General features: G+C 41.8%; 1 protein-coding gene and 1 long non-coding RNA gene across 6 annotated transcripts in view; one reads left to right on the forward strand and one right to left on the reverse strand.

The window, feature by feature from the left end:
* The window catches only part of LOC309349680 (uncharacterized protein), an 85,811-nt gene that overhangs the window by 25,096 nt on the left and 34,122 nt on the right, over positions 1-26,593 (forward strand). Inside the window, exons 3-6 of one of the 5 annotated variants that reach the window (XR_014160077.1) lie at positions 428-506; positions 13,476-13,557; positions 18,501-18,665; positions 20,442-22,125. Coding sequence is in view for 3 of the 5 variants with exons in the window: in XM_081876035.1 (XP_081732161.1) it covers positions 428-506; positions 13,476-13,552 (156 nt within the window). In the remaining 2 variants the exon portion in view is untranslated. Of the gene's footprint in view, positions 1-427; positions 692-13,475; positions 13,636-13,784; positions 14,036-18,500; positions 18,666-20,441; positions 22,126-26,593 lie in introns of those variants that run through there. The other 4 variants (XM_081876035.1, XM_081876036.1, XM_081876034.1 and 1 more) reach the window with 4 other exon arrangements.
* The window catches only part of LOC309349706, a 79,279-nt gene continuing 61,203 nt past the window's right edge, over positions 8,518-26,593 (reverse strand). The window contains exon 6 of the long non-coding RNA XR_014160112.1: positions 8,518-8,991. This is a non-coding gene — a long non-coding RNA (uncharacterized lncRNA). The remainder of the gene's footprint in view (positions 8,992-26,593) is intronic.

The following is a 26,593-nucleotide window of genomic DNA, read 5'->3' on the forward strand; positions in this document are numbered from 1 at the left end:
TTGCAGCTAGCACAGAATGCAGCTGCTGGATTGGTGAGATGGGACCATGCCATCACCAGTCTTGGAAGTTTTGTACTGGCTGCCAATGAGCTACCAAGTACAATTTGAGGTGTTAATACTAGCCTACAAAGCTGTGAATGGCTTGGGGCCCAAGTACCTCAAAGGGCAACTCTGCCAATATCAACCAGCTTCACAGCTCTCCCACTGAGTCAGTCTTCAGGCCCCATGCAGCTGCTTTCAAAGTAAACAAATTTTACAAGTTGGTCTGGCTTCACTCCTGGGAGCCACAGCAACAACCAGGTTACTCCAGCATACTTGAGGGTACGTGCTAACATAGGGAAATACTTCAGGAGGTAGCAGCAGGCTAGTAAATCAAAAACTAAATGACTTTCTTTCTCTTTCTTTCTTTCTTTCTTTCTTTCTTCAGATGTCTCACAGTAAGTCAAGTCAAATTCCACAGAATTTCCAAATAAAGGTGCTTGGAATCACTGAGCTGGCATTAAACTGTAAGTAAAAGTCTGAAGGACAGAGTTTAAAAGTTATAACATCTGTTGGTTAAATGAAACACAGCACTTGTGAATAACATAACTAAAACTGGAAAACAAATCTCACCTGGTCATCTTTTTCATCCAAATTAGCTCTGTATGGTATGGCCTCGTACACTTGCTTTGCAGTAACTGAAGGCTCAGACTCACAGTGGAAGGCTTGTGACCTGCCCTTGAGCCATGCAATCAAAATTCCTTCCTTTTGTAACAGGCTGGAACACAAAACTACGGTTGCATAATTAAGCCATTGAGCTAAGATTCATGTCAAAAGGATGGAATGTGGACGCTGTTCCCAAAGTGTCTGGGTTTGAGGTGTTTTGCATAGCCCTTTACGTGGCATAGCAACTATGCTCCAATAACTTAGAGACAACGTTTTCCAGGCCTCCCCCGCCCCTGCCCGCCTCCACAGATGCACCTGCATAGAGGACTCTGGAAGTAAGAAAGTAAGACTGCCAAACAGCTGCACTGCAATATCTCCTTGATTTATGAACAAAATGTTTGCTGATGTGTGCCTCACATTCACACCAACACCATCCTGCACAATCTTAATACTGTACCTATGTTGTCAGTGTTGCAGCAGCTTTAAATTGTTCCTTGACACCAAGGCTTTTGGCACAGATCCCTGTTCCTAGGCCCTTCTGCAACTGAGCTTATAACTTAGCATGTGTACCAGAAAGAATTGCTTCCCTGTTTAGCCCTGCCTCCATCTCCTTCCTCCTCTTCTGCTTTCCCTCTGTGGAATTTAAAATGTAAGCTCCTTGGGACAGAGACTTGTTCTCTTATAAGCTGTAAAGCAGGGGTGGGGAACCTCAAGCCCAGGGGCAAATGCAGCCTTCCGGGACTCTCTGTTCCACTCTTAGGACTTTCCTTTGTTGTGCCCACTTCCCAGGCCACACCTCTCAGCAGCCCTGCTCTGTACCCTCCTCAGATGCTATCTCCAACTGGAATGACAATGTCTTTTGCTTTCTTTGATAGAAAATGAAATGATGGGGGCAGGGGTGAGTGAAAATGTCTCAGGCTTTTGGGTAGCTGGGATGTAGGGACATCCATTATGCTGACCACTCTTGACTTTGACCCTGTCTACCCCTGGAATTAGGGACGCGGGTGGCGCTGTGGGTTAAACCACAGAGCCTAGGACTTGCTGATCAGAAGGTCAGCGGTTCGAATCCCCGCAACGGGGTGAGCTCCTGTTGCTCAGTCCTAGCTCCTGCCCACCTAGCAGTTCAAAAGCACGTCAAAGTGCAAGTAGATAAATAGGTACTACTCCGGTGGGAAGGTAAACGGCATTTCCGTGCACTGCTCTGGTTCGCCAGAAGTGGCTTAGTCATGCTGGCCACATGACCCGGAATCTGTATGCTGGCTCCCTTGGCCAATAAAGCGAGATGAGTGCCGCAACCCCAGAGTTGGTCACGATTGGACCTAATGGTCAGGGGTCCCTTTACCTTTACTTTACCCCTGGAATTGGGCCCCGGAAGGTTCTCCATGAAGAAATGCAACCCTTGGGTTGGAAAAGGCTCCCCCCCCCCCCCCGAAGCACAATGGAAGAAGAAGTGCTAATGAGCTGGTGATGGGGGAAGAACCAAAAAGCCTCCTCTGTGTTTATCAAGTTTTTTTCTCTCCTGTGTGTTGCCAAACCCTGCTTTTACAGTGTACAAGAGGGCAAGTCTTTGCCCCAAGGAGCTCACGCTATAAAATTCTGCAGAGGGAAAACAGAAAAGGACAAAGGAAATGGAGGCAAGGCTAAAGAGGCTCAGTCTTCAGCAATTACAGTTTGGAAAAGTCATATCCCTCTGTACATTGTGGGAGAGCCACTGCAGCTTCCCGCACTACACACAACTGGTTCCCATGTGCAAGTTAATGATTTGATAACTGCAAGCAGTGACATGGCTGAGAGAGTGACCAATGACAAATAAAAAGCAGACACTGTGTTTTTCCATGGAGACTGCTCTCCTATTCAGCTATGAGTCATCCAGTGTTGAATAACCCGGTGAATAGAATCCTTGTGATGCAGATGCAGATGCGAACCTGCTTTTACTCTTTGCTTTGGTAAATTACTTATTACTATAAACCAGTGATTAGGTTAGGGCAGTCTCACAGAATACGCAGGAGAACCTGTGCCCTGCCAGACATTGTTGGGTTCCAGTTCCAGTCAGGCCCAGCATCCACGTCCAATGGTAAGAGATGATGGAGTTAGAACCCAACAATATTTCTAAAGCTGCAGGTTCCCCATCGTCCCTGGCAAAGCAGAACGGTGCAAGCGAGAGGACTGCACTTCACTTAACATGTGATTGCACACAACATTCCCATAATACAAAAGCTGCTTGTGCACAGAAGGTGCTAGGCTAAGGTCAACAGACACGTGTTGTCCCACCACAAGGCCTTACATCATGTGCAACTATTTTTCATTGTTAGGGAACATCACAAATGCATCTTTATGAGAAAAGAGCATGAGAGAAAATAGGCAGTACAAATAAGGTTTGGAAATGGGCAGCAGGCAAAGAGAAGCATGCCAAAACTTAAGACTGCAAATGGAAATGTACACTAACATTCTGACAGGCAGCTACACGAAAAGAAAATGGAAATAAAAACACTGCCATGTTCAGGAGAGTTCCCAGGGAAAGAGATTAATTTTGGAATAACAAAATGTTGCTTCTTGGTCTTTTGAAGGAATGACATCTTGATTTATATTATGTTGGCATCTGTGTATGAAGCACAGGGAGGGGGGTGAGAGAGAAATTAATGGGGAAAAGGTATCTTAAGAAATTCCTGAATAATGCAGTACTGCTTGGTAAAAGCTTTCTTTTTCTTTGCGATGCATAAATATTGATTTAGTATTATGCACAATTATTCTAGTTATTCTAAGCTCAGTTTTCTTAAAATTAGTGCCATGAATATGACTTACATAGATCAGCCAAGACATCCATATTCAAAAAGTGTACAGACTTCAAGTAGCCATTTAGCCTTCAAAAACAATTGCAGGTTGGCCCGTTAGAAAGGAAATGGAAAAGTAACAAAAACCCAATAAAATTATTACTATGATACTTTTTTAAAAAAATAAACAAAATTAAACCTGTCAAATATTGTCAAGTGGCAAACAAGGCTGTCAAATATCCTGTTTAGATGTTATCCCGATGCCCTGACATCTTGGTGGAATCTACATGCACATAAAAAACGCTGTGAAAATGCTTTTTTAAAAAGTGTTTTGAAAAATACATTGAATTTTCCATAGTTCACTTTCGCTATCTAGTGTCACATTTGTATATTACACTTTACAACACATTTAAAATGTTTTATTTACAGCTATATAGCTGAGTCCCTTATAATAACAATAATATATTATTTATACCCCACCCATTTGGCTGGGTTTCCCAAGCTACTCTAGGCGGCTCCCGATAGATTTAAAAAAAAATATAAAACATTAGACATTAAAAACTTCCCTAAACAGGACTGCCTTCAGATGTCTTCTAAAAGTCAGATAGTTGTTTATTTCCTTGACATCTGATGGGAGGGTGTTCCACAGGGCGGGCACCACCACCAAGAAAGCCCTCTGCCTGGTTCCCTGTAACCTCACATCTCGCAGTGAGGGAACCGTCAGAAGGCCCTTAGTGCTGGACCTCAGTGTCCGGGTAGAATGATGGCGGTGGAAACATTCCTTTAGATATACTGGGCTGAGGTCGTTTAAAGGTCAGCACCAACAAGAGCAGTAGGAAATATTTTGAAAGCTATCTAATCACAGTGGGCGAGACCCACTATCAGTCATACTCAGAGAAGGCCTACTGAAACTATGAGTATGATTTCCAATTAGATAACTCTAGATTGTTGAGGTATTGTGGGGGAGCCCTAGGTGACTTAAATATCTATGCAGAGGCTGTCACTGGGCTGCCTCAAAACTCCATGGCTACCACAAATGGGTTTCTCTCAAATAGTCATCAGTCCAACACACTGGACAGGGTACACCCTTTGTAGCATTTACCCCAAGTGATATGAGGGATAGACCAAAGGTGGTGTTGGTGGTATGCATTCCTTGGACCTGTTGAACCTTGCACTGGAAGCAGCAATTCCCTGTGGGCCCATTGGAATGGCCTGCCTTTGGAAACTGATGGAAAATGAGGTGTTCTTGAGCCTGAGTGGCTTCTTGGTATTCCGGCAACCATCTGAAGCAAGCTGAAAATGAGCAAAAATGGTGTAAGTCTCACATTGAAGTTGACCAAATATTGGTTATTGCTCATAATCAAGCAAAGCATGTGGCAGCAGGAGCTACAAGGAAGTCCCTTTTTGCAGCTTGCGTTGCATTCTCTTGTGATGAGCTGGCGGAATTATTCTGGACACTCTGGACCAGGCATAGGCAAACTCAGTCCTCCAGATGTTTTGGGACTACAACTCCCATCATCCCTGACCACTGGTCCTGTTAGCTAGGGATGATAGGAGTTGTAGTCCTAAAACATCTGGAGGGCCGAGTCTGCCTATGCCTGCTCTGGAGGTTACCCATTCCTACCAGTGCCATCCAACCACTGAGGCAAAGTAAGGTGACCACGTCAGACAACAGGATCTACAGAGGCAGCAAAACCCAATACATATATTTACTCCCCACTAGTTCCTGATGTAGATCTTCACTCACCCCTTCCCTGGCGGGGAGGGTGGGGTGCCATTTTGTGGTTTGCCTCAAGCGCCAAAATGTCTTGAACTGGCCCTGCTCCCACTGTGGGGGAGGGCCCTCTGGAGCATCTGAGGGCCCATTGTGATCAACTAGCTTTGAAGATAAAGGCACTCAGCTTCGGACTGATCTTGATTCTGCAGTGGCTGCAGCTTGGACTGAAGTAGCTAGTGCCAGAATCAATGATGCATTATGGGATCAGTTCCAGCTTATACATTCAGCTGACATTAACAAGGTGCTGGTGGCAACAGATCTATCCACATGCCCTCTTGACACCTATCCCTCCTGACTTATTAACTCTAGCAGAGGAGTCTGACTTCTGGGTCCAGAACGTGTGTGTATATGTGTAAAATCAATTGTGTGATCTCCATAGTTAGGCCCAGCAGGACTTAGCCAATTTCCCATGGTAAGCATAAGGAAATTTGTGCACCCACAACACACTCTCAAAATTTGAAATATACCACTGGCCCAAAAAGGATGGTGCCCCCCCCTCTGTATTTTGTCCAGTATATTATCATACAGTACTCTGTATTGGAGATATGGTCCATCCCTGATTCATGCACATGTATGATCCCTGCATGTCCAACTGTACATGTGGAGAGTTCTCCATGCTTTCAAGAACTCTGGAAAAGCAGGGTTCTCAAACACACAAACAGTCCCCCCCCACCTGTATAGTTGTACATAGTAGCAATAGCAAGGAGGTATTTTTATAAAGTCCAGTGTGCATGCATAAGTTTAGGGGGCAGAGCCTAATGGGGTGTACAATCAAAACAGTTACCACTATATTGTCAGCACATAAATAACGGGAAAGGATTGTGGTTGATTAACTTTTGGGGCATAGCAATTCTCACAGAAATGGCTGCTGCAACAGCAATAGAGTTTATAAACTTTTTAGTACAACTACAATTCTAAAGAGTCCCAGTAAAAACAAGATGGCCTAGTCCCAAGTCAAGGTATCTAAGATTGCCAGTCTGTTTCTTTCTTTCTCTCTCTCTCTCTCTCTCTCTCTCTCTCTCTCTCTCTCTCTGTGTGTGTGTGTGTGTGTGTAACACACTGTATATTAAACAACCATAGAAAGATTAGACCAGCAAAACTGTTGCCCAGTGAGATTTGATCAGAGAGGTAGCTTAGTGAGAGAGCTCTTAACTGTGGCATGAAAAGGTCAGTCTGAAAGTGATACAGGTCTATTTCAGGACACTCTTTCTTTTTAGCCAGGATCACTAGAGCACTTGTATTATGCAACACATGATAAACCTGTAAAAACACAAAGGGCACAATCCACCAGGGACTTCTCCTGTGCAAGCTTCACTAAAATGAATGGCTACGGTGCACCATCCCTACCATGAACTGCAGCCCTCATGCTCTTTCTGTACTTTGTCAGTGGAAATTACTGCAGACACAGAACGCTACCCACAAATGATAATTGATAGAGAAATTTCCCGTCCTCCCCACTTCCCAGTATCATCTTCTTTTACTCTTGACAACGTAAAGGAAAGCACTGGGTGGAAACTGGATCAGATTGATTTCAGAGACTAAAATATGTCTATTCGCCAGTAGTGTTCTAGCGGGTTAGCCATGCAGCTAAAAAAAAAGTCTCATGGCAGGTGAAAAACTAACAATGCAGTCCTGTATACCCAGGTATCAGCCCTGTTGACTTTGATGGGACTCATTCCCAGGGAAGTATGCATAGGATTGCAGCCTAAAGCAATATATTGTAGCATAAGCTTTCTTGGTCATGGAGCCTATTTGTCAAAGTAGTCTCTGGTCCACAAAAGCATACTCCGCAATCCATCTGTTAGCTTGTTAGACAGTACAAACACTGAATGCTTTGGTTTAGCTTGCCACCCACACTTTCTTATTACTTCCCTTGCCTTCTCACTCCATTCCCAGCCCTGCCACACTCAAGCATTTGCAACATCTGCACTAAAACAGCAGAAATAGAGTTGTCAAAATTCACCCCAAGGAATGATCAGAAAGTTGCTGGACGTCAATATCCCGGGTTTAAAAGATAAGCAGCGATGATTCATTTTTTGAATCTCTGCTGCTGAACGGTGATTAACACGTCGTTAATGAGCTAGAGGCTCTGACAGGGACAGCTCTCTAAGGATGAAGCTGGGGTATCTCCTTTCACTCAGCTGTACACTTTGCTCTGTGGTTCCACAGAGTCTTACACTTTGAGTCCCATCTTCATGCCAGTGACAGGCTCCCTCTATGCACTTGGCCATATAAGGCCCACCTTCTTTGCACCTGTCTCACTCAAGCCCTTGTGGTTTGGAACATAAAGGAGACAGGCTGCCTTGGGCTTTTAGCCTGTGGACTTGCGAGGTTGGCTGGGAGCTGGGGAGAAGCAGTTCATCCCACCCAGGAGATAGTCATATTTGCACCACCCCAAGATAGCCTGTCTAACCAGTATCCCCACACTAGAACATTACATAGGCAACTAATGGAGGGCTGCATGAAACAGCAGAGAATCTATTATTAGGTAAAAGGGTTTAGAAAATTCATTCCATAAATCAGCTGAAACCACCAAGGCATTTAAGTCAAATTCTGAAACAAGTTCTAAAAACAGCGTATATGAGAAATAGACTAAAATAAACACATCTGTCCCCAGTCTCTGACTATGCAGCCAAATAAAAATATCTTACATAATTTCAGGGGTAAGCAGGCACCCGGAATGCCTTTTGAGTGCCCAGTCCGTCTGCCACACTCAGGATAATATTCAGAAGCTGCTCTTGGCTATAGTACACAGAGTTCAGAGTAGGATACGGGGAGAGTCATTAAGGTATATGGGGACCAAACCAAACTTCCACATCCCTGAAAATATGTTTATTTTAATTTAACACATCACTCTCTCATTCTGCCCTAAGCTAAGTCTTCAAGACAGTTTTGCGATCTAGCAAAAATAATATAACATAAAATCCATACCAATCCACTTAACACATGGAATCTTTTGAAATGAACAGCTGTGCAGTAAGCAGTCAAGCACATCAACATCACTCACCAAGGAAAGGTTAGAGTTAAAAAAAAGAGTCATTCTTTCTATGAGGGTTTTTATTTCTTTTTGCCACAATCCCCTATGAAACTGCATTATATGCACCTGAAATCATTGCATAATCCTCCATTTTCCTCCCGTACTCTGTTGTTTCCCTTGGGTTGTGTCTAATGGTAATGCTCAGCTATTTTCAGCGATTTCCCCCCTCTTCACTGCAGCATCACACACTCCCATTAAATTTGCTCCAGGGGGTTAGGGAACCATCCAGCATAGATTTGGGAGACAAGTGGTGGACCTAAACATGGGGGGGGGGATGCTATAAATAAGTCAGAAATTAGATCGTTATAACAAAAGAAAAAAAATCTGTATGGAAAATCATGTTTTAAAAATCCCTGCTCTCTGGCGCCATCTGGTGTTGCATGTTTATAGCACGTTCAAAACGCTGTTTCTTTACCAATGTAGCTGAGTCCATGGAGTGCTGCAGGGTGAAGGAGGAATCACCAAAAGCAGCTTCCCTGTTTGGCTGATGGATGCAGCTTGATCCCGCCATGGTTCTTGATGCTGATCTTCACTCACCCCTTCTTTCCTGGTGAAGGCGTCATTTTGTAGCTCACCTCAGGTGCTGAAATGTATTTGGCTAGCCCTACTTCTGAAGTGAGCCCTTCATGTCCTTCGGCTTTGAAGTCTTCTGCTTCATCTCCTGAAGAGGATTCTGGTTCCTGACTCAAGGAACTTCCTATACGCAGAACTTTAGCTCTGTGTGTCTTTTGTACCTGGCTCTGGTTGGAGATCTTGAGGTTCTAGTAAAACACAAGTATTTAATGTTTTGTATATTCTGGAAGCCACCCGGAGTGGCTGGGGCAATCCAACCAGATGGGTGGCGTACAAATAAATTATTATTATTATTATTATTATTATTATTATTATTATACAAATCTAAAGTCTGCCCACCCATAACTTTGCTTAAGTTATTGTACATGTGCATAGTGGTTAGGGTGAGAACTGAGACTCCAAAGACCTATGGGATAAACAGAACAGGAGTGTGCACTGTGGAGATGGGAGGCAAGAAGAAAAAGCAGATGTTTGATGGATCTAGTGCAAAGCTACACATTTTTCCCTGCCAGAATGCACAGCAGCATCCCAAAGCAGTTTGAGTCAATATGTGTATATGCATGAAACACAGTGCAAAGGTTTACAGATACATAAAAGCATCTTTGTACTACCATGTGAAATGTTTTGCTTTACAGTCATCAGAATGCCTATCAAAGGATAAACACGAGAAACAGTTCCCCTTCAAAATTATAAAATGCAGAGCAGATTCAACTGAATAACAGCTTCATGACTCATTGCCCAAGTGGGTAAAGACAACAAGGAAAAAGTACACGATTTGCCTATTTAATATTGAGGACCAGTTACCAGAAGCATGCAAAAGAAAACAATAGCAGCCATTTGCTGGCCTGTGATCAGTCAAGAGTGTTTGCTCAGAAGTGGGCAAATTTGTGGAGAATTTAACACATGCAATTGCTGGAGAGCATTCCACGTTGTTTTTAAAGCATGTGTATATTCAAAATATTTAGCGGTAATAAATAATAATAATAATAATAATAATAATAATAATAATAATAATAATAATTTATTTATACCCCGCCCATCTGGCTGAGTTTCCCCAGCCACTCTGGGCGGCTCCCAATCAAGTATTAAAAACAATACAGCGTTAAATATTAAAAACTTCCTTGAACAGGGCTCCCTTCAGATGTCTTTTAAAGATAGGATAGCTACTTATTTCCTTCACATCTGAAGGGAGGGTGTTCCACAGGGTGGGTGCCACTACCAAGAAGGCCCTCTGTCTGGTTCCCTGTAACCTTACTTCTCGTATTGAGGGAACCATCAGAAGGCCCTCGACGCTGGATCTCAGTGTCCGGGCTGAACGATGGGGGTGGATTAAAAATTAATAGTTAATTTTTAGAAGTGAGATCTTGAAATCTCTTCCTACAGTCCCAGATGTATGGAAGAGGGTTACTCAGCAATGCCAATGAGGAAATGCAGTATCCTCATATACACATCAAAGGTGCTTTCTCATTATTATTTCACCTGCTCCAGAACTAAGAATTGGCACTAAAATTAGGCTGCGGACCTCTTGAAGCTGGATATATCACTCCTTGCAAGTGGATATACTGTGTGTGTGTGTGCTGGGTGCAAAAGGAAGCAGAGAAAAAGAGACAGCGGTGAGTTCCAGTGTGGCATAATGGGGAAAAATGGGTACAGCAAGTGAAAACTGAACACAGCCTGCAAGTGTGAGGGCAAACACAAGAGTAACTGTGAATAAGTCTACTGAAGTGAATGGCTTAGCTGTACATATTTCTGGACTGTATATGCCCAAACATGCATACAAAGAAAAATGATGATAGGAAATGTCAGAGAAAGATTAGGCCTTTGGGACTACGTATGGCAACTGAAACTGAAAAAAATGCAACTAATAATTTACAACCACCAGAGACACAATGACAGAAAAGACAGAGTATGAAAGAAAGACCAGCGTTGGGCACCGAGAAGGAAAAAAGATGAAAGTATGTTACAGTGGAAAATCAATAGGGAATGGGGGGGGGGATGTACGAAGAGGAGATGGAGAAAAACAGAAGAGAAATAAATACAGGCAGAAAGAATGAACACAGAATTTTTTTTGACATAGAAAAAGTTATGTAAACACAGCTACTTCGTCCAGTAAGGATACAGTAGCTCGGTGAATATAGTACCCATGCCAGGATGTGAGGTAACCACATCAACAATAATATACAACATCAATAATATCTAAGGTGTGACCACACTTGGAATATTGTGCACAGCTGTAGACCACATTCACAGCACACATTTAAAACATCATAATACCACTTCAAACATCCCCCAGAGAATTCTGGTAAATGTGGTTTGTTCAGGGCCCCTTTTCCCCTCACAGAGCTGCTGTTTTCAGAGTGATTCTCTTCACAGGAAACTCTGGAAATTGTAGTTCTGAAAGGGCGAAAGGAGCCTCCAAGCTACTTTCAAACAAAATATTGTTCCCATAATTCTTTGGGGGAAGCCATGACTGTTTAAAGTGGCATCAGTGTGCTTTAAATGTATGCTGTGAATGTGGAAATGTTGAGAAAAGGACAACCTAAATTATCAAAGCAATTCTCTTGTGAGGAAAATGGCAACATCTGGAGATTTTTTGTTTACAGAAAAGGTGAGCAAGAAGGGATGTTATAATGGTGTATAAAATTATGTGGTGAAAGCAGACAGAAAAGTTTGTCTCTCTCACACACAAAGCAAAACTCAGTGATATCCAGTGACTCATAATGTTGGAAGATTTAGGGCAGACAATAAGGGATTTCCCCACACAGTGTATAGCGAACTACAAAATTTGCTCCCACAAGGTAGTCACAATCACTCAATACTACCTCATAAGTATATGCATAACAATGTTCTAATGGTTTTAAAAGTAATAATTGATGGCTATGATCATTCTCTTTTTTATAATTTTATTTATAGTTTTCATTTATATACATTTTAATAGTTTAACAATAGTGCTAACATTTCAAACCTCAAATTCCTTCCTCCCCTTCCTATGGTTCCTTAAATTTTATCGTTTCCTGTGTAAATTAACTTATTTGTTTATTCATCTATTTTGATTATATATTCTTTTGAAACTGCAGGTTATTACAGTAATCCTGCCAATGTCTTTATCTGTTTAAAATTTGTAAATATTCAATAAACCATTTCCATTTTTTAAAAAATAAAAAGTTTTTTATCTTGATTTCTTATTCTTCTGGTAACTTTTGCCATTTCTGCATAATCCATAAGTTTATGTATCTGTTCGTCTCTTGTCAGGACTTGCTTTTCTTTCCATTTTTGGGCAAATAACATTCTTGCAGCTGTAGTTGCATACATAAATAAATTTCTATACTGTTTGGGTATAATTCCCAGGAGAAAAGCTTCTTTTTTAAAAAAGTTGGTCCATAATCATTCTCAGTCACTTTTTAAAGTGGTACCTCGGGTTATGAACTTAATTCGTTCTGGAGGTCCGTTCTTAACCTGAGGTACCACTTTAGCTAATGGAGGCCCCCACTGCCGCCAGTGCACGATTTCTGTTCTCATCCTGAGGTAAAGTTCTTAACCCAAGATACTACTTCCAGGTTAACGGAGGCTGTAACCCAAAGTGTTTGTAACCCAAGGTACCACTGTACTTTACAAGGCTTCTGGGCTTTTCATATTCCATCCCTTCTCACCCTGCCAGCTTTTTAAACCTGGATTTCCACAGATTAAGGCAATTCAAATATAATGGACTAGATCACCACAGTACAAAAGGTATCGCTATCAAGTGTGGAATAGAAAGCATGGCACAGGGCAAGATTAAGCTCTCAATGAATATTTTGAAGAGATCATATCAATCAAGGGAATTGCTGGAAGTGAAGGCTGCCACCTCCTTGTGACAAACCAGGCACTTCAACTGGTGTTAACCTCGATTTCTTATCTGTAAAGAGAACAGCAATTATTTGGTTTAGCCAACCTTCACCTAAGAGGAGAGGAAGAAGAAAGAAGAAAGCTACATAGGCCTGCTAATTCAGGACTAGTTCTCAACTTAGTTTTAAGGTGGAGTTTTCTTATAAGACCCAGGACTTATGTTACCACAACAACATTGGTTGTTGACAACTGTTTCTTTTTATGTTGATGGCATAATATAAAATTTAAAAAATAATGAGAAAGAAAAAGAGAGAGAGAGATAATGGGGTTATAATTATTAATAAAAACACTCCTAGGCCAGAAGGATAAATCTTATCTTTAAAAGACATCTGAAGTTTTAAATATTTAATGCTGTACTGTATGGTTTTCAACACTCGATTGGGAGCCTCCCAGAGTGGCTGGGGAAACTCAGCCAGATGGGTGGGGTATAAATAACAATAAATTGTTGTTGTTGTTTGTTTGTTTGTTTGTTTGTTTCTGACAGATAAATGTCCACCCAGAACACACTGGTAAATGACCATAATAAAAAGACTTGACTTGACTTGACTTGACTTATAAGACTCTAGTTAGATGCCTGATGCTTTTTGAGCAACTTACGGTATGTTCTCCAATAGCAAATGCAACCTGCCCCCACAAAAACCCCATTAAATCAATACAATTTAACCTTTAGAAAAAAATACCCTATTTTAACTCTAAAAACATGGTAGAAAAAATTGGAAATAAATTATCACTATGATTTTAAAATGTGTACAGTATTAAAAGAATTTCCATATATTTATCTATTCAGGTTCAATCCTGGAAAACGGCATTGCAAAAACCAGAGAAGTGAATGTTTTCGTTTGTGCACTGCTTCAGAAAATGTGAATGAGGTAGGTTCACCTTTGAATGCAATCTGACTCTTAACTTCTCCCCAAATTTATCCATACCTCAGAGTAACTCCTGTTGAACCCAATGGGGTTCTTACTTTCTTTGGCATGGATGGTATTCTTATTTTCTAGTCACATGTTTGTAAGACTGAATCCGTTCAATTGTTGCTAGGTGGCAGCACACTCATGTAATAGGATATAAACCAATGGGTATTTCTACACTTCCACAGGCATATACACCTGTGCACTTCTGCTTTTTTTGTGGAAACTGGGAGTCTGGTAACTTCAGCAGAGAGACATTGATCGACTGTGGGAGATCTTAAAACAGTCACCTTAGAGACTGTGTACCAAAGCCATATTAAGACGATTTCATTTTAAATGGATTGTGTGCAAACACAAAAGTATAGGGAAAACCTATTGAGGCAGACAAATGTGGACCATTTACCAGCTTAAACCAAGGTTACACAATTTTTGCACAAACAAATATGTGAAAATGAGTATACAGGCACCAGATGACGAGGAAGGAGAAGCCCTTGGAAGGATGAGCGTGTGAGTCACTAAAGGGCCTGGAGCCTACTTAATTCTGATCTGGCTTTCCAAGTGCAAGGCAGCTCAGATTCTATGCAGGACGAAGAATAAAATCACCAGCTATTGCTCATTTGCATATGTCCTTGTTTAAATGCATCTGCCAGAGCTAAGGCTGCCAGGTCACAACCTAGAAATCCTGCCTGTCTCATTAACAGCTCAGCAGCTGCAGAAGAATATGTAACCACAGCTTCTCCTGTCCTGCTCCTCCAATATCCAGGTCTCATTGCTGACCCTGCTTGTCTATCTGCTCTGGGATTAAGAAGATAGTGGGAGGGAACTCCAGCTTGCACCTTCCTTATTATTGCATATTCATACTGCCCTTCATCACAAAAAAGGAGGCGCACCTGGGTGAGGTGGTGGTGAAAAGAGGGGACGAATAAGGAGAGAGGATACCTTGCTCAATCATGGTTTGCAATTTGCAATATTCATGCAATGAGGTTATTTAAATCAGGAAAATAACTTTTGAAGCAGAAAAGCTACACCTCTGAATAATGCTACAGTGGTAGCTCGGGTTAAGAACTTAATTCGTTCTGGAAGTCTGTTCTTAACCTGAAACGGTTCTTACCCTGAGGTACCACTTTAGCTAATGGGGCCTCCCGCTGTCGCCACGCTGCCGCTGTGCGATTTCTGTTCTCATCCTGAAGCAAAGTTCTTAACCCAAGGTACTATTTCTGGGTTAGCGGAGTCTGTAACCTGAAGCGTCTGTAACCTGAAGCGTCTGTAACCTGAAGCATCTGTAACCTGAGGTACCACTGTAGTAACTGGAGAAAGGGCTATTGCTTAAACATTGTGTGGACCCTTGGTCTGATCCAGCAGAACTCTTTGTTCAGCTGCTGGGACATGGTGCAGATCAGGAGAAAAACAGCCGTGGGAGAAGAAGCAGGACTTGAGTGTGTGTGTGCAGGTACTGGAGATGAGCAGGACCTGGGTCTGCTGAACCAAACTCTCAAGACCGGTTGTTCAGACTCTGGGTCAGAGAAGAAGAATGCTGATCCAGAATTAGGGATAGGTGAATCTGTCGTCTTTGGGTTTCTTTCAGTTTTGGTTCTCTCCATTTCTCATTTCCCCATCCTCAAGTTCAGTTCTCCACCTCCGTTCACAAAAACTCAGCAGCAGTTTAGTGCAAATTTCTTCTAGTATTCCTGCCTTCATATGCAATTTTGCAAATTTACACATTTTCACAAAGCAGTTTTCCCACATATGTCTTTTGTATGCTGTTTTCAAATGTGTTTTATGAGCACTCTGTCTTAGCACATGCATTTTTGCACGCATTCCTTGGCTGCAGAAGTGCCTTGCAAATTTAGAGAAGTGCAAATTCCAAAGAATGGCTAAGCATATTGGTTGACATATTTATTGTTATAGAAAATGTGAATGTGGCAGGACTGCCTTTAAATGTGAACTGAATCAAATCCTCCCCCCCCCCATTCCTAACCCCTATTTCCACCCACCACAGGGTGGGTTAGGTAGATTTCACCAATAAATGCAGTCTTCGTCTCCCCCATCCCTGTATAGAATGTAATGCGTTAATTTGCTCTGTGACACGTGATATTCAAGAATCCAAATGAGGGTATTAATTACACAAGTCTGTTACCAATTCACATAAATAGATTCATGTAGAAAAGGAATGACTTTGACCCTCAGCTGCAGAATAGTTATATAAAGTAATTTTTTATTAAGAGCTTAATCTGTAAGAATTTATGAGGAGTCCTGCTAGGTTCACCTAATCTGGGCTCCCTTTTCTAAGATTGGCCAGTCTGGTGTCATGCCCACAAGGAAGACAAGTCAACAGAAGCCTTTACCTACTGCTTGCTCCCACCACCTGGAACTTAGAGGTTTACTCTGAACATGAAGACTTCACTAGACTCATGTAATGTGCTTTATATGGGGCTGCCTTGGAAGATGTCTCAGGCACTCCATTTAGTTTAAAGCAGATTACTAATTGGGACTGTCATTAACTCTGACCATATCATACCAGTACTTTGACAGCTGCACTGTCTCCTGGTTTATTTCCAGGGTCAGTTCAAAGAGCTAGTTTTGACCTTTAAATCTCTTTCACAGCTTGTAACCATGATAGCCATGTGAGTGACTATACATTAAGTTTTCCTCCTCCTAGTCCCTTTGCTATTGGAGGTGTGTCAGGTGGCTATCGGAGAGAGGGTCTTTTCAGCGGTAGTTCCCCAACTTTGGAATGCTCTCTCCAAAGAGGCTTGCCCGATGCCTATCTTTGGCATGAGTGAATATCCTTCCCCCCCCCCCCGACACTCACTTAAATGGCACCTGTTTGGTTTGTGGTCTAGGCTTCCTGTTTTAGAACTACTGCTTTTAGCTTGTGGACACAACAATTGAAATTTATCTTTGATCTCAAATCTTGAAGGGTGGGATAGAGATGTTCATAAGAAGCTGTCAGGACTGGTTGTTGTCCTCTTCAGATCACCACACAAACGCTTCTTGTTCTTTTATAACTTTTTATTGCGTATTAACAAAACAATCTTATAAACGGTTCTTAACTATTATTCCTTAGAGTCACTTCTTTCAGATACCTTCTGAGCTCTGCTTCTCCGTGACCAGCCACTCTCAAAATGTCGAACGCGCCCTTCCTTTCGCTTTCCTGCTCTTTTCTCTAACCACCTCACTAGAGCTGGCTTGTATCTCCCCTCCTCCGAATCTGAGCTAGAACCTAACCCTTGCCTTTCCTGGGAACATCCTGTCCCTCCCTGTTGTTCCTGTTGCTCTCTTCTATTAGATTCACTGCTCTCCTCCCCCCCTTGGGGAATGCTTTCTCCCTCTGAGAAACTAGAAACTTCTAATTCTTCCCTGACAAAAAGCATAGCTCTCATGGCTCATAGTACCTGTTGAGAGGTATCTGTGGACGTGTTGAATTCTTTCATAAAAGCATCAGCACTCTAGATCATTGCATCTTGGAAAAAATGCACAAATTCTATGCTCTGTGAGGCACTGCAAAGTGGCTGCAGTCCCCAACCATATATGGGATCCAAAGACTGCTAGTTCTGGCTACAGTTGGAAGGCGCTAGATTTCTAAAAACCATCATTTTACCAGCAGCATCTCTGGGTGTAGGCCTCTTGTGGGTGGGTGTTTTAAAGTTTTATCAGCTAACTGTATAAAAGGATTGAAGTTCTACTGACAAACCTGGAAGATTTCTAAGTACAGTAGTCTGAACTTACTCCTCCACAGTACCAAGAAAACTACTGAATTTAAACCTAGTTTCTAAGGAAACTCTCATATCTTGCTTCTATAACATTTCACAAGATGATCAAATATTCCACCTTTAATTCTGGAGGCAGCAGAAGTCAGGTAGAGTAGAATTTGTGCACCCAGAAAGAGCTGACTTGCCCTGTGACGCTTTAGATTACTGGCCTAACATTTTCCCAAGGCTTTCCTAAAGGAGCAAAAGCCAAATGTATGGTGTATTTCAAGCATATGGACTTTATCAGGCAGGCAATCTGTTTTGCTGCTACTGTCTGTCTACCAGGGCTAAGCCAGCAGATCTGCAAATACACATTAGTGTTGGCTGGTGTTTCAATCTGACGGCAAACATCACAACTCAGTTCCTCTTCATTTAGGAAACAAGGTGGCCAGTTCTAAGTATGTGAGCAGATTGGAAAGGGCTAGATATGCAGCTGCTAAGATCCATGCCATTTCCTTTTCTTACCTCCAGTCATTTTCTATCACCCAGACTCAAATTGCACTGCCTCCAACTTCATAGTCCTCCACTGACTTTCTCTCACTGTCCCTCTGCATCCTGGCTCTCTACATTTCTTTGGACACAATGCAATTCAACCATTCTCCTACAATAGCATCTGACTCATACAACTCTTTCCTCTATACTATATAGCATACCACTTCCTTATAAACGTTATAATACTATACTATATGTATGAATTACTAAACAATACTATACTACAGTGGTACTTCGGGTTAGGTACTTAATTCATTCCGGAGGTCCGTTCTTAACCTGAAACTGTTCTTAACCTGAAGCACAACTTTAGCTAATGGGGCCTCCTGCTGCTGCCACGCCACCGGAGCACGATTTCTGTTCTCATCCTGAAACAAAGTTCTTAACCTGAAGCAATATTTCTGGGCTAACGGAGTCTGTAACCTGAAGCGTATGTAACCTGAAGCATATGTAACCCGAGGTACTACTGTATACATTATACTAATGACAGTAATGACTTTTTTAATGCAGTACCACAAAACATTACCTTGTGTGATACTGCAACAAATATCCTGGTAAGAACCAATTCAGGCACATGTAAATTGTGATTCATCTAACCAACAACAGCCTATCAACCATATATTGTGGCCAACTAGGTGTTCAATAAATCTTGACTTTTTACAGTCTGCCTAGCTAGGACTGCAAAAATGGGGGATTGTTAGCCACCAGGGAGGTGACCTGTGTTTTGCTTGATGAGTCTGAAGTTGCACAAATCTGGTCCAAACAGATCAGCTCATTTGCACTTGTGCAGAAAAGAATTTGTCTCTCAGATGATGACATAAAAAATAGGTTAGTCCGGTGTGATCTGTCTTGGACAGACCTGCATAATTTGTGATCTATTAAGTCAGCTACAGCCCAACAGTCACGTATTGTGCTGTGGTGAGTGGTTAAGTTCTCTGTTTTCATAGTTCCAAACAGACAACAAAAATAGGAGAGTTACGCAGGCACTGGTAGGCCATCATATACAGCAAGCTACATTTGGCTTGGGAGAAATCACAGCGCAGGCCTGTTCTAGATGTTTTTCTTCAACTGTTATTCAGAAGCTTTACATACTAGTAAAGCAAACCAACACACTCAGGGTGGCCAGGATAGCTTCAATGTGTTTATTGTGCAACATAAGCTATTATCTATTACTATCAAAGGTTCAACACAGTAGTATTTTCCAGATGAGATATCAGAACTTAGAACACAAGTCAAATAAGAACCAAAACACAGAACACTGCAAAAATATACTAGCAATCAATGAGTTTATAGAACCAGACACTGGCATGACAAGAAACAGTTAATATTTTTTCTGTAGCTCAGATACACTAATAGAAAGTCTTGCCCCTGACCAACAACCAGAAGATAGCAATCTTAATCAAATTGGAAATAGGGCATATTCAGTGCAGTTCTCTCGCTGCATCGAAAGCATTTGAGGTTGCAGTAACATAACAATCGATTCAATGTGTATTTACTCAAAGACCACTCTTTTTAGTGGGGCTTGCTCCCAAGTTGCTGTGCATAAAATTGCACCCTTAGGGAAATGTTAGTGTATTTTAAACTTACCGTATTTTTCGCCCTATAGGACGCACTTTTCCCCCTCCAAAAATGAAGGAGAAATGTGTGTGCGTCCTATGGGGCGAATGCAGGCTTTCGCTGAAGCCTGGAGAGCGAGAGGTGTGCACTGACCCCTCTCGCTCTCCACGCTTCAGGAAGCTATCCACAACAAGCCTTGTGAGCCCGGCGGCAGTTCCCGCCGGGCGCACAAGGCTTGGGGCGGCAGTCTGCAGCGTGAAGCATGGGGCGCCCTCCGGAGGACGCCCCGTGCTTCGGGCAGATGTCCGCAAGCCTTGTGCGCCTGGCGGGAGGTCCCGCGGGCTCGCAAGGCTTGCGGGCAGCAGCCTGTTCTGTGGGCTGGGGTTGGGGGAAGCTTGGGCTTCCCCCGCCCCAGCCCCGCAGCTGGGGGGGGGAATAAAAAAAATATTCATTCCCCCCCCAAAAAAAAACGAGGTGCGTCCTATGGGCCGGTGCACCTTATAGGGCGAAAAATACGGTATGTCAAGCACTTTTGTGTGTTCACATATACTAGTATGTATTAAATTTCAGAAAGCTAGTGACAAAATAAATTAAATGCTGACTTTTTGGGACATTCTAACGTTATCTTACACTTTTGCTTTGCCTAATTACTTTTCAATAATTTTTGACTTATCTCATGGGATATTGGAATATATTATTTACCAATCAAGCCATGTGACATACATTGCTGACATTTACTGGTAAATCTCAAGGCCTGCCAGATAACATTACCTTTAGCCAATGCCTGAATTTGCTTTCCAGTGAATGTGGTTCCTAGGTAAGCTCCGGCTGTTCTAAAAGCTTCTTACTAAAGGAATGGGCAAGCTCTTTTGTAACATTTTAATAAAAAGGCACTACTGTTGGGAATTAAGAAACAGATGTTTAATAATTAAAATTATGCCAGCTAAGATAATTTGGAAGTAAACACATGTTAGGTTGATGAAGCCATCTAGGAAGGGGAATGCGTGTTTGCTAACATATGTTGAAATCTTTCCTTTTTTTCTTGAGGCTCATCTAGCATGAATAAGAAGGGAAAATTAAAGAGACATGCAGCTGCCAGTATTATCATTCCCCCGCTGTTTTTAAACTTTAAAGCCATTTTCTTACCCCTTAAGTCGTCTTCATTTGTAAAATGTGAGGTACTGTCTATTAAATTTTCTGGACAAACTAGGGACTTGATGTGGGCCTCTGGTTGATCCAATCAGCTGCAGCATGTGCATATTTAAAATGTTGAGATTTCATTAGATACAGAGCAAGTGAAGATGGGTAACAAACAGAGAGTTTTACATGCAATTTTATTGGGGAAGTATTGCCAGGGATCCAGGAAGGTAACAGAAACAGCTACTGTACAAGCAAGCAACCAACAGGTCTACTGAGAGACTGGTGACCTGCAAGATCAGTGCTATGTTTGTTTTCATGCCTGGGACATATAGAAGTAAACCTGCAGCAAGTACAAGCTGACATCCCAGCTGGAAGAGAATATACAAGGGCTTAACACACACCTATCTATCAGCAGAGATGCAGAATTTCTAGATATAGCACAGGAAGTGTTTTTAGAAGGACATGGGGAATCTTAAAGGAAAAGGAAGACAGCACAGGGAAGAGCACACCACACAGGAGCAAAATAACCAGATTCTCTGTGGCTGATTTCAGGGCCTTCCAATAGACAATGTTTTTGCACCACTGGATCAATAACAGTTACTGTAGACTGCACAGAGCACCAAGGAGAACTCAGAGGACTCTGAATAGGAGGAACCATGCAGTTGCTCCAAAGAGGAGATGTGTGGTGGCAACTGGTGACTCCCAAGCGCCCTATCTAAAAAAACTCAGTTGGATGAATAAAGACTTCTCTGCTGAGCTCAGATTTAAAAGGGATGCTTAAAGAAAATGGAAGGAGGAGCAAACCAGCAAGGACAAATATATAGCCAGAGCTTGTATAGAAAATGTCAGCAGAAGGGCTAAGCTCAGAAAGGTCTTAGGCTTGTAAGAGACATTGAAAACAACAAAAAAGGGGGTTGTGTTGTATTTTGAGCAGTAAGAGGAAAAAGGCACACTTATTTATATTAATTCAAGTTGCTTGGATTTTTTTCTTTTTGGTTTTCAATAGTTTTATTATGTAATTCAATATCATGAACAATAAACTCAATGGCATGTAAATATGATAAAATTCAGTGCAACCTTCAGCTTATCAAAACAAAGAAGTAGATAGGCAAATTGGTGTGTTGTAGGGTATGACTGCATATTTTAGGTAATGAACAGCAAAGAATAAAGGTCTTATTGCTCTGTATTGCCAGGGACCAACAGTATGCTTTCATTTGTTAGGTTACAAATGGGCAGACAGAAAGCTTATAGATTCCAAAAAGGGGGCAGTCCAGTCTGGCCCTTGTGCATCTATATCATCATTATCGAAATAAACGAAGTCTTGCCAAGTGTTTTGAAAGGAGTCTGTGGCTTTGTGATTTCTTAAGGTCGTTAGATGGTTTTTAGTTGTCCTGTAACAGCTAGGTTCCAGGGCTTTCCATTCAAATGTTGGATGGTAACTCCGACTGCATCTTCCCAGTGTTGGGTGATAGTGAGATGTTCTGCCACCAACATGCAGTGTATCATGTCTTTCGAGAGATCCTCTCAACCCCACCCTCTAAGAAAGCAGCAAAAAGACAAAGATGTGGATCTTTTAAGTCATTTTGATTCTTGCAACAGGAAACAAGAAGGTAAATATGAAAGATGGCCTTTCTAACAATGTGTGGCAGCTTGGGTTTGTTAATTGATATACCCTCTCACATTATATACCCTCTCACAATTTTATATAAACCACTTACAGGATTTTGCTGATTAAACAGTATATAAATCTTGTCAAATAAATAAATAGATTCAAAAGTCATATCCTGAGGTTTAATAGTATTTATTTCTCAGATAAACAAAACAAGCATATTTTATTTAAACTACAATTAATATATCTGTTAGAAGGAAGTGGATTGATCCAGTAAAGTTTTCTTAACTAGTTGGCAGATAGCATTTTTTTCATGTTATTTTTCCGATTGTTTCTATTTTTATCATGCTTCCCAATTTTTAGTAAATAAACTAAAAAAAATTCATTTTCTTTCATGATGGCTTGTTCATTTAAAAACAACAACAATGCCTCAAACCAATGCAGTAATAGGCAATGCTATTTTTGCTTAAGCAATGCTCTGTACAACACCTGCTGAAATGGATTAGCTCCCCTTATTTAACAGTTTCCTCTAGTGTTTTTAAAATAGCCTTCTTAATATAGTCTGTTCTCTGTTTTTCATTTAAGGGTGATTATACTAACTCTCCTTAAAACGGATCACTTCAGCACTGTGCCTAATCCTGTTCAGTCGAGTTATTTTCCAGAATGCAAATACAAAGCTTTCTATTGTGAAGTTATCAATACTGTTGGTTTGTCGCCGTTCCGTTTCCCCACAGCCTTGGAAAATTAAATATTAGTCTTGTCTGCTGAAGTCTGTTTCGGAGAGTGGGGGTGGGGATGGGAGGAAACGGTATTTTTAACCATCTCCTCCTACCCTGCCAACGTTCCCTTAGCTGCTAATTCTCTCTGACACAGACAGACAGATATCCCTCGGAAAGCATGTTGAACACACTGAAGGTTAAGGCCAGAGAAGTACAATGAGCTCGGGGGGCAGCCAATCACATTCGAGGAAGCTCTAAAGATCTGATGCCTCTGGACAGATAGTACAGCATGGAACTGACTGCGCATGAATAGAACATACATGTTGCTGCAAGTGCCTCGACTACTGGCAGAGGCTACCAGGTGGATCAGATAGACAAGAAGGGGGCAGTACAACCACTGTATACAAGCAGGTGGCACATTAACTTGTTCCATGCCAGCTAGCATCGAGTGAGCTGTCTGACTGCAACGTTTCTCAGCAGCTGGAATGCTGTCATTTCAAGGTACTGGCACCTTTTTATTTGTTAAACCAAAACCTTGTTCTCATTCAAGGACTGATTTGATATATATATGAGATTGCATGAAGCTGAAAGGGGAGATCACACACTCCCTCCCCAAGCATGCTTTTTTCTCCTGTGCTAGCTGCTAAGTTGTAACAGGTTAGTTTCCCCCCTGTGGCTACAGCCAGGGTAGGATTGTCCAACAAGAGAAACACAAACACACACAAAAAAAATATTCTGTTTCTGTTGATTAGCAGAGAGACTTCTTTTCAGACATATCAGATACAGAATAGGTTGCATACGTCAGCTTGGTTTATTGTTCCTGTTGCTTCTGTTATAACTTGGTTTTATTTGCCGCACTGAAATGGGTATTTGTTACTGTTAGATGAGCAACAAAAAGGAGAGAACTAAAAGCTAATCTTCCAGCCGTGTGTCTAAATTCTTTTTATGAGAAGAAGGGAATAACGGCTGTGCTGGGGACTCTCTTCCAGCAATGAAGCTTAAAGTTGTGGCATGGTACTAACCCAGCCTCCCCCACCCCACCCCCCACACCTTCCAGATGTTTTGGACTACAACTCCCACCAGTCCTATCCAGCACAGCCATAGTGCTACTAAACAGTTCTGTTTATCAGTACAGCTCTGCTCCTCCAAGACATTAATGTTTTATCCAATCATGTGACCAGCTGGTGTAAAACATGAAACAATGCCCTTCAGTTTTCCTGAGGGATAGTAAAACATGGCATAGTGATTAGGTTGATAAAATGAAAACTCTTTCCCTGCTTTTTTTTTTTTTAAAAAAAGAAAGGCTCTGTGGATGTGAACCGTAGAAAGTGCTTATTCTTTTGCTCCCTATTTTCCTCCTCTGGTCCATCAAGAGCAATTAACAGTGCAGCAAGTTAGAATTTTATCCAGTGCCCTCAGGGGCTATTGTTGGCTGCTCTAGAGTTTTGAGCCTAATGAATCCAGATGCAATTTGGCTATTAATGTAATGAGTTCTCAATAGTATGTTGTCTCATAAATTAAAATGCCATTGGGTTCTCAATAAATAATTGCAGCCACTGTGTTGAAGGGCACATTTGCATAACAGCGGTCTGCACTCTGGGTTCAGGCCCTTTTAACACACCATCTGAAACAAGGACAGGTACCTGGGAGGAAAAACCTGAGTAGTTTCTCCATTCTGGGCACCTTTCTTAATATATATGGGAAACCAGCCTTGCATACTGCATAGCCAGAGTTTTATTCATATCAACCGTGGATGGTGGGTTAAGCGTTAGCATGTATATATATTAAAAAATGAGTGCAACAAGCCCTGAAATAAGCAATGCAGGAGGTAACATGTTAGTCCTCCTGAAACCAACTATCACTACAGCAGCTTAAGGCTGCAGTCCTGGGTTCACTTTCCTGTGTGTAAGTCCTACTCAGTCAAATGGGATGTACTTCTGAGTCGAGTTACATAGGACTTAAGGGTATGTGGTGTGTTTAACACTGCCAAATTTGTCTAGGAGGATCCACACATCACTTAATCTACTATTTATTGCTTCTTATACAGAAGGAGTTTTCAGGCCATAGCTAAAAGGTAGAGTTTACAAAGATACTTTTTTCCTACGTGCAGATATATATAGCTGGCAGCAGGTTTTCAAGGATTCAGATAGAGATCTCTCCAAATCCAGTACCTGAGATCATGTTGAGTAGAGATCTGGTGAATTGAATGTGAACGTTTCCATGTGCAAAGCATGGGCTCTGATACTGAAAAACAGTTCCAATGCCAGGGGGACGAAAATAAATATGCATAGGATCAGGGTGTAAATTACTTTATATGCATTTGCATGGATTAATTGAAAGCCCACCATTTTACAGTAGAGCTTATAAGCTTCCTAAGGCTGCAGTCCTAAACAGGCTTAACAAGGCTTCTTTAAGCACCATGGGGTTTACTTCCTTCAGGCATGTGATTCTTAAACAGTGTGTTTTGCCTTCACATATATAGAGCAATGTAAAGTTGCATTCTTTGTTTTACCAAACACAATCATGGTATACATGGGATGAAGATGCCCTTCTGATATGGGTGTTGCTGTTTACCCAGATAGGCTGTGAAGAAAGCCAGAGCCATGCTGTTGCAGAAAGAGGAGCACTGTACTGGGGGTGCCAATCCCACTGGAGAAACTGCTCAGCCTTACCCCATCACCCTGCCCAAGCCCTGTCCAGATAAGCAGCAGTGATGCTAGTGTCAGGAGGGCAGCTTTGTCCCACCATAAAATTAACCAGTGCTATTTTTCTAGAAGAAGTGGTGCCAGAACTCACCATGAATGCCTCCATTGTTCTCTTATAATGGCAATGGTGCCCATCTGAGAGATGCCAGAACTGAGTTCCAGTGAGTTCTGGCTGAAAAAAAAGCCCTGCAAGTAACTGGTATGTTATATTACAACTATACAAAGCCATTGGTAATAAGAGAGAAAGTGATAACTATCTCCCTCAGTGGCCATTTCACCTGGATACAAAAGAGGGACAGGTGAGACTAGTTGGCCAAACGGCCTCCTCCACTGGCTCTGTTGGAACCAATCACCATCAGCAACAATTCCACCTGACTGCAAAAGTGGAAGTGGTTGTATAGTGAGGCCTCCTCCATTAGATCAGCTGGGATCAGATCACATTTTGCTCCTTCCAACCCAGAACTGTCTCATGTAGCAGCCAAGGAAGCAAGGTATGCTTATTTTTTTCCTCCCATCCCATCCTTGTTCCTTTCCCTTGTTGTATGGCACTATTGAATTCTAAGCTGCTGCTACTATAAACTGTGGGTGCATTGGCATAAAATTGATAAATAAATGTTTATCATGTGCAAGAAACAAACTACTGAAGGGGGTTGCAAGAAAGAAAGGAAAGATGGAAAATTAAGGTATTTGTGACATAAACATAATGCAGCAACATGGACCCTGCAACACACTCAATTATATTAGTTATATATTGTTAGATTGACAATTATATATAAGATTAGCATCTGTATTATCCAGGGGAATGGATATTCATAATTTAGTTGCATGGAGATATATATACATAGTGTGAGAGAGAAGTAGATCAAGCTATTGTTGGAAAGGTTCTGTGGATCACAGACCTTGAATGGTGTAGGCACCAACCTGTGGATCTATTCCTAGAGTCCTGATATGACAGATCATCCTGCTCACGTGTAAGTTTCCTCCAAGCAGACATCTGTGTTGATGTCCAGGAGGCAGAGCCAGTTG

The sequence above is a fragment of the Podarcis erhardii genome, assembly GCF_964252035.2.
Source record: "Podarcis erhardii genome assembly, chromosome: 9".
Taxonomy (NCBI): domain Eukaryota; kingdom Metazoa; phylum Chordata; class Lepidosauria; order Squamata; family Lacertidae; genus Podarcis; species Podarcis erhardii.